Consider the following 10,637-nt stretch of genomic DNA (forward strand, 5'->3'; position numbering starts at 1 on the left):
CACACTTTTTTTTTTTTAATCAGAGAAAGATATTTACATTAGGTTGACCGACAGAAGAATTACAGGATCTTTTCCTACGTTGGTAGCTTTACTGTAGGAAAAAGACTGCCGCTTACGCACTACTCATCACACACTACTGATCCTTTCGCTAATCACACTGGAGGGGTTAACCGGCAGCTCCAAGTTCTCTACCTGCATCTCTATACCAGGCTCTTGGTCATTAGCTTTCTTAACCACCGGTTCGTTGGTGTGCCGGTAAATGTGAACGTTAAGCTCCCTCCCAGACAAAGTTGTGGCCGCAACCCTCGGGATCTGTCTGACCTGAGGTTTCTTCTCTGCCTTATAATTGCAGCGCAAATAGTTAGAGAAAGCCCTTCGGTAAATCTTGTTGAAAAGCGTGTACACCAGAGGGTTAATGCCTGAACACACATAGCCAATCCAGACAAACACATTCAGAAGCTTCTCCATGAGCTTTTGATTACAGGCCTTGCCACACAGAACCGACAGAATATTGGTGATGAAGAACGGGCACCACATGACCAGAAACACAAAGAAAACAATGCCAAGGACTTTCGACGCTTTCCGTTCGTTGTTGATGGCTTGCATGGTGCCGCGGGGACGGCGCTCTTTCTTCTTCCTGCGGCGCGGGTTCGTGTCCTGGTTAGGGTTGGGAGCGGCCTCTTCCTCGGTGGGGTTCCTCTTGCAGCACTTGAGAAAGTCCAGGCTTATTCCGGGCGGTTCCTCGATGTGGCCGTGCAGTAACATCAGGGCTTGGCGGCGGAGGACGTGGATCGTCAGGCAATACGTAATCACCATGATCGTCAACGGAATGAAGAAGGCGACGAAGGACCCAATAAGGACGAAGTTTGGGTCGTTCAGCACGCACGTGGTGTTGTTGACGAACACTTTCTCTTCATCTCTCAGTCCGATCACTGGGATAGGAACTGATACTCCTGCGGGAAGAGAAGAAGGGAAGGTCTTGTTACAGCACACTGCAGAGCTGCGGGGGTTTGTCCAGTGCAGACACCCAATCGCACTTTGCGGGAGAAAATTCCGAGCTGATTCTTTGTTGAAAGCTATTCATGGCATACGTTAAGAGTCACGTGAAAAGGGAGCAAGTAGACCTCAGGAAACGGCAGCTTCTTTCCTGTCGGGAATGCCTTCCCCCCACATTTCTGTGGGAGGCAAGGAATTACCACTGTTGCTTGGGTGTGAGAGTGGGTTGTGTCTGCTGCTTTCATTTCCAGCTCCTAGAACTGTGCTGGCGCATAGAGGGCACTCAACAATTGTTGAATGACTGGGTAGTTACACCTACACTCCGTGACATTAATAAATTCAGAGGTTCATTGTTTGGCGTATCATCTTCCACATGCTATAAAAACGATGCATATACCGCCTAGGAGAGTAATCCTAGCCTATCAGGGTTGACTGGGCTGAGTTTGAGATGAGTTCTTTTGTAAAATGTTTATTTATTTATTCTTGAGAGAGAAAGCAGGGGAGGGGCAGAGACAGAAAGAGAGAGAAAATCTCAAGCAGGCTCCACACTGCCAGTGCAGAGCCCAATGCCAGGCTTGAACCCACCAACTGGGAGACCACGACCTGAGCAGAAATCGAGAGTTGGGTCCTTAACCAAGTGAGCCACACAGGCGCCCCTGTGTTTGAGATGAATTTTGAGCTCACTCCCGCCTTTCCTGAGCAAAGAGGGTAAGAAGAGGAAATTTTATGTGTGGGCCCTGGAGCTCTGGATACTAGGGGTGGAGAGAACAGTATGGTGCTCAGCTGTGCTGCGGGACTAGATCTGACGGCTCTGCAGAAATAATCTACATGCAGAAACTGCATGGGCTCTTTTTTTAGCAAGGATTTTTGTGAGTCGCTCGGCATAAGCAACAGCATTTCAAGGGCAAGAGGCAGACTAAAATGTAGCTTGGGAAGAGATGCAGTAGCCCCATTTCTCTGTAGAATTTGAAGCATTTTGTTGTTGTTGTTCATTTTTAAGAATGCTGAGAGGTAATCTTTTTAGGTAAGCACCTTCATTAATAAATAGGCTCATGGGCAGAAAACATCAACAAGCAGGTGAGAGTGGAAGGAGATCTTGAGCCTCAGTCTAAGTGAAAAGCTTGGGAATTTTCAGAAATCGCCTTGATAGATCTTGAAGAGGTTCTGCATCAATAAATAGAGATAACTTCCAACTGAAGTTCAAGGTTTTTTAAAAATATTTATTTATTTCTGAAGGTGAGAGAGAGACAGAGTGCAAGCCGGGTAGGGGCAGAGACAGAGGGAGACACAGAATTAGAAGTAGACACTAGGCTATGAGTGGTCAGCACAGAGCCCAATGCAGGGCTTGAACTCACAGACCATGAGATCATGACCTGAGCCTAAGTGGGAGGTTTAATTGACGGAGCCATCCAGGCGCCCCTGATGTTCAAATTTCAATATTAATTTATTCTCCTTTATGTCCCCAGGAAGTTGAAGCCTGGGAAAAGTCAGACTGCACTTTTAGGAACCTACCTGAGATTGTTATTAGGAATTCCGGGCTGGTAGATATTCCCACTATGAGCTGTGAGGCGAGACAGAAGTGCATGCTCAGATATTGTTGCTGGCTCTAGGGAACACACAGAGAACTATGACACATCTGAAACCAAAAAGCCCTTGTTACAAGCTGTCCTAACACCCTGCATCAGGTGTAGAGTTTTGGCTGGATGACCAAGAGGGGAAAATGGTCAGCAGCTCTGCGAGAGCCCCCTGAAGAGGCTGACTGGTATTTACTCTGTGGAAAGACACGAGAAAGAGAGGGTGTTTGGAAACTGATCTGCTGGCCCTCTTCCTGAGATGTGGAATTTCTGAAGGGACAGGCCTTTTTTTCCAGGAGAAAGATACCGAGTGATGGCATGAGAAGCCGTAGTAGATGTGACAAGGCTCCTTGGGGTATCAGTCCTTGCCTACAGACTCTGAACCTAGGCTTGCCACTCAAGAAAGTAAGAAATGTGGTGAAAAGTAGGAGACCCCACACACAGAAAGTATCCTCAGGGAATATGGTGAGGGATCCAGGTGAAAAGGCTTGGAGCTCTGGATGGGAAGAGTTACATGTACCAGAAGGGAATTTTCACCAAAAGTGGAGGAATGTCAACAGGCATTTGGGAGTACAGAGTACACAAGAGAAGCACACCGGTTACATTTCTTGAGCTATAGAAAGGCAGGTAAGCATTCTGCCAGCTCTTAACATTAGAGTCTTTATTCTGAAAGTCACAAATAATAAGGGACTCTTTAGAAAGAGGATAGATCAAGCGTGCGTGAAGGAAGTCAGTATCGGCTTCTCTTCCATGAAATGTTTTAGTGAAAGTTTAGGCTGCAGGAAGGTTTCTGGAGTTAAGGAAGTGGATAGGGAATTAAGAAAAAAGGGAAGGACTTCTTCAAAACATAATTTACAAGAGAAAAAATTAGAGGAAGAAGCGACAGATTGAGGGAGCCCAAAAATACCTATAGAGCTATTACGATATGTGGCCCTTCTTGGAATCTTGATGCCAACCAACTTTGAAAAACGTTCATGACCCAGCTGGAAATTGTGAAGAGTGACTGGCCTTTTCGTGATATTATATCATTACTATTCATTAGTTTTTAAGAGAGATGTTGGTATTGTGGCTATGGGGAAAAATTTTGCTCTTAGATTTTTAGATAGATATACTGAAGTATTTATGAAGTATTGCGATGTCTGGAGTTTATTTCAAAGTAATATTGGAGGGAGACGTAGATAGGACTGAAACCAGACAGTCCATAAGTTGATAAATTTGAGAGCTGGATGATGAATGCATGCCTCTTTATTATATAATCCTACCTACTTTTGCAATCTTGAAAGCCTTAACAAAAGTTTAGTAATATATGTATTTTTTAAATGTTTGTTTATTTGTGAGAGAGACAGAGAGAGTGCAAACAGGGGAGGGGCAAAGAGAGATGGAAACACAGAAATCGAAGGCGGCTACAGGCTCTGAGCTGTCAGCACAGAGCCCGACACGGGGCTCAAACTCACAAACCATGAGATCATGACCTGAGCCGAAGTCGGATGCTTAACTGACTGAGCCACCCAGGTGCCCTTAGTAATATTTTAAAAGTAAGAAGAGAAAAAAGAAGACATAGAAGTCCTTTCAGAAGCAGGCAATGAAATCACTATTAGATCTCAGATCACAAAGTTCTCCAAGACTTAACTGGCCGCCACTAACCTTGGAAGTGATTACTTCTAGAGCAAAAGACTCGGCGTTCTGAGGAGAAACATTCACCACTTTGATATAATTGTAGGAAAGAAGGCCCTTTTCCTACAAAGTGCTGGTGGAAAAACTCATATTTTCTCAGGATCCTACAGCAGGACCAGAGGGAGTATGGCAGAACTGCTCCCCTTTCAACCTCTCCCCCTCTCTCACCTCCCTCCACCCCCATCCCCCCAGCATCATGGGAACTAGAGCTTAAGGCTAGAGATTGATCTAGGGAATTCGCATTCACTCTGGAGGAATCCTGATAAGGACTGACAGCCCTACACTCAGGAAGCATTTACTGGAGTGGACACTCAGTTCCCCTAGGAAATGCTGCACTGTCTTCTAGAGACACCTGAAGTCTCTGGGGAGGGCCTTACACACTGACCATGACATCAGAGCCCAGCTCTGCAGTGGGATTAGCTTGTTTCTGTTAACAGATGTATTCAATTTCCTAAGGGACTTGGCCCTAAGATACGAGTGTGTCAAAGTATAGCAAAAGACGGACTCCAGATGAGCTGAAGCTGTGATTGGTTATGGGAGTCCAGTTTTTTCCATGGCGTCTATTTGTATAATGTCATGTACATTTAGTAAAGAATGATTCGAAAGCTGCCTTTTCTTGAGTCTGTTTTATGTTCCAGCACTGAGCCATGCATATTGCTGACATTATAGATGTATTATCTTAATTTGGTGAAAGACTCTGTAATACAGGTACCCTTTGGTAAAGTAGCTTAACCGCTTGACCAGATTTATGCCATTATTAATTTTTGTTTTTGTCCTTTCTTCTTTTTTTTTTTTTTAAAGAAGCCATGAATGCAGTCAACAAAACAAGAAGAAACTCAAGATTTTTTTCTGACAATATCTGGAAATTATAAATAATAGCAACAAATGAAGCAGCATTAATAACAACATGTATTGCACAGATTATCTTATTCAATACTTAAAAAAACCTAAAGATAGGTGTCAGCAGTTCTCAAAGTGTGGTTCAAGGACCCCGGGGGCCTCTGACACTCTTTGAGAGGGTTTGCTAGGTTTCCTTTTTCCAACTATTTGTCTTTAAAACTGCGTTTTCTTCATAAACTTCAACCCAAGCAAAACATCACAAGTTGAATACAGATACGTATATGAGAATTCCACTGTCTTTCTATAAAACTAGACACTGGAGAGATTTCCAAAACCGTAAAAACAGTTTTCATCAAAACATTATTTATGTTAACATTACACAGGTTCTTTCTTGTTATTTAAAATGAAATCGTTCATAAATAGTTTAAATTTTTCAGTTTTAATTTCAAATACAACAAATATCAGTAGATACTACCCACATAAACAAATGTTTTTGGGGATCTTCAGTTGTTCTGAAGAGTATAAAGTGGTCCTGACACCACTGAGTTTGAGAACTGCTATTCTATGTTAATAGACGAAGTTAATTAAACCCCAAGAGTTAAGTTCAGCAAATGTGGAAAATCTTTCTTATATTTTAAATTTGTCAATCAGTAGAAATTCAGGTGATATTATAACGTCAAGTAAATATAAACAGTATCAATAATAGCAATGAACTTCATGCACTATCTTATTCATTCTTATAAAAATTCTGAAAGGCACATGTTACTTGGTGAAGTTAACTTCAGAAAAATTAGGTGATTTTCATAGGTATAATTGGAGCATTCTTTGATACTTTTATTTTTAAAACCTTGGAGTTGGCCAAGGAGAAAGAATGAAAAAGAACCAGGGACAAATAACAACTACAGTAGTAATAACCACCTTCTACTGAGTGCTTCTGATTTGTCATACACTAAGTCAAGTATTCTATGATTATGGTATACTTTCATGTAGTATCTTACTCAATCCAGACAAAATATAGAAATAAGGGATTATTAACTAGAAGCACTTACTCTTTCTTTCTTCTTCTTTTTTTTTTTAATGTTTTATTTGTTTCTGAGAGAGAGAGACAGCGTGATCAAGAGAGGGTCAGAGAGAGAGGGAGATACAGAATCTGAAGCAGGCTCCAGGCTCTCAGTTAGCTGTGAGTACAGAGCCTGACATGGGGCTGGAACCCACGAACCATGAGATCATCACCTGAGCCGAAGTCGGACGCTTAACCGACTGAGCCACCCAGGCACCCCAACACTATCTCTTTCTGAAGTTAACTTCAATGAATCCTTATTGACCTTCTTTAGAATTTTAGAAACAACAAAGGTAAATTGTCATGCATGTTCTGCTGAAAATGTCAAGTACTACTTCAACCAGTCAGCTGGCAAATATTTTGCATGCATTATCTCATTTAGTTCTCAAAAACCTCTGGAAAGTGATTATTATTTACTAAGCTTACTGAATCGCAGAGAGACAACAGTACTTCCCATAAACATATATGGTCTTTGCATTTTAAAAACGTTAAATTCAGAAACAGTTATAGTTTAAGTTTTTATTAAAAATACCATGTGCTATTGCTATTGCTACTGTTACTACTCCTCCTCTTAACATTCACTGAGTACTCACTGACTCTGGTACTTTATCTGCATCCCATACTTTACATGCATTATCTCATTCCAGCCTCATAAAAGCCATAAAATAACGTGATAAAATTATTTACTTCAAATCAGGCAAGTAAATTCAGGAAATATATAAAGATGTTCACATTGTTTCTTAAAGCCTCGAATTCAAGCAACACAGATCAATTCTATTCAAACTATCAGATAATAACACCATATGCCAATGATTCTTAGACGCACATTTCTTTCAGATTTTCACATGTTTGAAAGCAAGATGTGTCTTACAGCTGATAGTCTCTTACAATTACTGTTGGCCGGCCAGTCGTCACTATACAGTTGTCCATGCAAGGAGGTGTGTGAATCTGGTCTGAAAAACTTCTTTTAATCTCTTCTGGTAAGATCAACATGATCAGAAGCACAATTTGCAAAATGGGTACTGGCAGCATGGTGGTAATTCAGTGTGAGTGAAGGATTATGTCGAACCAGGCAAAGGGATGGAATGTTCTGAAGAAGGTGTCAACAGTGTCCAATGCCACAGAGAACTCTAGAATTTGTAACATTTCCTCTGTCTTTGAAGATGAGGAGTGAGTATAGAATTGCACAATTATAGTGGAGTATTGAAGACAGATAAATAATAAATGGTGATACAAAAGAGGAGAGAGATTCTAGAATAAATTCCCGGAACATATTAGCCAACATCAAAATGACAACGTTTTCATAAACTGCAGGGCTGTCTTTAGTACTTCAGCATCTTACCAAACTCAAAGGCAGTCTCAGAGGCATCTATTTTCATGGGCTGTTTTTCATGGAAAGACATTGTTTCGAGGACACTTGGAAGGATCGCACATCCTGCTGACACGAGTAGTCCCTTGTCTTTTGGAGTAATGAGTCCCTTGCACATGGGAGTTGATAGCAGAAGACAAAGGGACTCTGTTCAGAGAAGAACAGAGAAGGCAAAACAACACAAACTGTGTTGCCTCCGTTTTCAGGTGAGAGAGCGTGACTGAGAGATGCAGACAGAAGCATTCTACATGCCGTGGCACATACGTCAGTATGGCGTCGGTGCAGTGAGAACGCTACGAAATTCAGAGTCAGGTTCGGAGCGGACTTTGAACTTCAAGGGGTTTTTAAGCTTCGAAAAGAGTAGGGACATAGGCACGTGTGACTAAACGATAGCGACTGGAATAGTAGGGACAAGGCGAAGAACCGAACTGACTTTGAGGGAAGTTGAACTAAAAGAGAAAGACTATAAGCACGAAAGCAAGAGAAGATGGGCTGTGAGCTAACAAGAGGAATGTTCAGGGTTTGTCAGATATGCTCAGATGAGAATTTGTGGAGAGGTGGCTGAGGGCGTGAGGAAGTGAAATCCAAGGTAACACTGAAATAGGACCACATTACTACCGAGAGGTAGTAGAATATGTGATCCCCAAATCTGCCTCTTGGGCATACAGATCATTTTGAGTTGATTATTTTGAGAAGTCACAAACGAAGAAGCAGCTCTGACAAAGTAGACATTATCCTTTGGTTAGAGACATTTGCATTCATAAAGGAAACCTGCCTGCCTAAGGTTCTTCCTCTCTGTTCCAGGAAGAGAAGGATGACAAAATCACGAGAGAATCTTATTAATGTAGAAGGCACCCACTGAAACCTGCATAATAAGCCTTATCCTTGTGTATTGTGTTTTTCCTAGTCATGGCTCATAACTGGTCTCCCCCAACCCAACACCTTACTTTATTGTTAGCTGGAGATGTTTGCACCATCTGGGGAAGTTACTAGGTTTTGGGGGGTATCTTCGATGTATACAGGAAGCATACATTTTATTAAATGTTTGTCTGTTTTCCTCTTTTTAATCTGTCTTCTGTTACTGGAGGGTCTATGCTACGACCTCAGAAGGGTAGATGGAAAATTATTTTTCCTCCCCTGCACTACTCACAAGCTAATAATGTTTGAGAAGACTAAGGTTATATTTAAAGTACAATAATGTGCTTACATGTTACGGGTGAAAGCCAGTAAAGTGGAAGAACTTCAACATACAAAAAAGAAAGGTCAGGTGATGGAATAAGGTCCCTGAGGACGCAAAGTCAGAAACAACTGGAAGAATTACACTAGGAATTAAAAATGGCTGCTACTTCCTATTAGAGGAGATGGTAGTGTGAATGGGTGGTAGAAACGATCAAGGTCTACATGAAAAAGGAAAAGAGGAATAAATAGAAAGGAGAAAGAATTGGTAGATGGCAAAAGGGCAGAGTTGTTAACTTGATGCACAAGATGATTGAAGTGGATATTTGTTGATTCTGTGAAGTGAAGAAAAATAAGAAGAGTGAATGCAGTTAGATGAATGTAGATAGTAAGGTTTTCTCAAAAATAAAATAAGTTGAGGAGCACCTCGGTCGGGCTTCTGACTTCAGCGCAGATCATGATCTCACAGTTCAAGAGTTCGAGCCCTGTGTCGGGCTCTGAACTGACAGCTCGGAGCCTGAAGCCTGCTTCGGACTCTGTGTCTCCCTCTCTCTCTGCTCCTCTCCTGCTTGTGTTCTCTCTCTCTCTCTCTCTTTCTCAAAAATAAATGAACATTATTTAAAAAATAAAGTATAAGTTGAACACTCTTGTATGTTACTGGGAAAATGTTTAGGAGAGCGAGTTTTGAGATTCAGGAGGAAAAGACAATGGGCAATGGAACAAGGCTCTGAGAACCTGAGAATAAACGGACTGCTGGGTAGGTGAAAGCTTGGGTAGAAGGGGGCCCCAGTTCTCTTGTAACAGGTAAGAAAGATACTATGTGAAAAAAAGAAGAGAGTCTAAATTAAGGGAGAAGTAGGAAGGATTAAGAGAAATAAACCGATGTTGAGATATTTAGGAAGTTCCATCAATAAGACATGGTGATTGATTGGATAAGGTATGTGAGGGAGGGGAAGAACCAAGAAATAATTGCAGGCTTCTGGTGTGTGTCCTTAGGTAGATGGGGTTGCCACTGAGCAGAGGAACATAGGTGAAGGGGCAAGGCTGTGGCAGGGATGATAATGGACTCGGGACTGGGTCGAGTTAGAAGTGAGCATTGAGGGGCGCCTGGGTGGCTTAGTCGGTTGAGTGTCCGACTTTTGCTTAGGTCATGATCTCGCGGTTCGTGGGTTCGAGCCCTGCGTCGGGCTCTGTGCTGACTGCCAGCTCAGAGCCTGGAGCCTGTTTCAGTCTGTGACTCCCTCTCTCTCTGACCTTCCCCTGCTCACGCTGTCTCTCTCTCTCCTAGAAATAAATAAAACATTAAACAAAAAAAAAAGAAGTGAGCATTGAGGATCAATGTGAAATTCTACGTGAACATAGGGGATTGGAACTCAGGAGACAGGTGTGAGCTGTAATGATCTTTTAAGAACTTTTGTGGAAAGAGAAGAAGGATCAGAAAAGAATCTCAGGCAAGGGTTCTAAACCTTTCTGTAGGCATAGGCCTCCTCTCAGAATAATGTTTTTTTTAAAAATACGATTTATTGCCAGAATAATGTTTTTGAATGGATAAAACAACACAAGGGATTGCAAAGGAAACAAAATTATTTTGACATTCTGCTACCAAACACTAAAGGATTTGCCCTAGGAAACAATAAGAGCTTTTAAAACCCAGAGACTTCCATAAAAAACAAAAACAAAAAACAATGCTCCTATAAGAGTATATTTATATACTCCTATAGTATATAGTAGTATATATACTATAATGTATATATAGTATAAATACTATAATTATAATGCTATAATGACTAGATATACAAAGAGACAGAAAAATGTGACCCATAATAAAGAGGAAAATAAGTAAATAAAAACAGACCCACATATGATCCAGATACTGAAATTGACAAACAAAAGCTTTAGCTGGATTAAATGTGTTAATAATTTATCAGAAAAGATAGACGTGTGTTTG

General features: G+C 41.5%; 1 protein-coding gene across 1 annotated transcript in view; it reads right to left on the reverse strand.

The window, feature by feature from the left end:
* Positions 1–126: 126 nt before the first annotated feature.
* Positions 127–10,637, reverse strand: part of HTR2C (5-hydroxytryptamine receptor 2C) — a 127,126-nt gene continuing 116,615 nt past the window's right edge. Inside the window, exon 4 of the mRNA XM_077775172.1 lies at positions 127–953. Within this exon, the coding sequence (XP_077631298.1) occupies positions 127–953 (827 nt within the window). The remainder of the gene's footprint in view (positions 954–10,637) is intronic.

This window comes from Crocuta crocuta, unplaced genomic scaffold, assembly GCF_008692635.1.
Source record: "Crocuta crocuta isolate KB4526 unplaced genomic scaffold, BGI_CrCroc_1.0 scaffold531, whole genome shotgun sequence".
Lineage (NCBI taxonomy): Eukaryota > Metazoa > Chordata > Mammalia > Carnivora > Hyaenidae > Crocuta > Crocuta crocuta.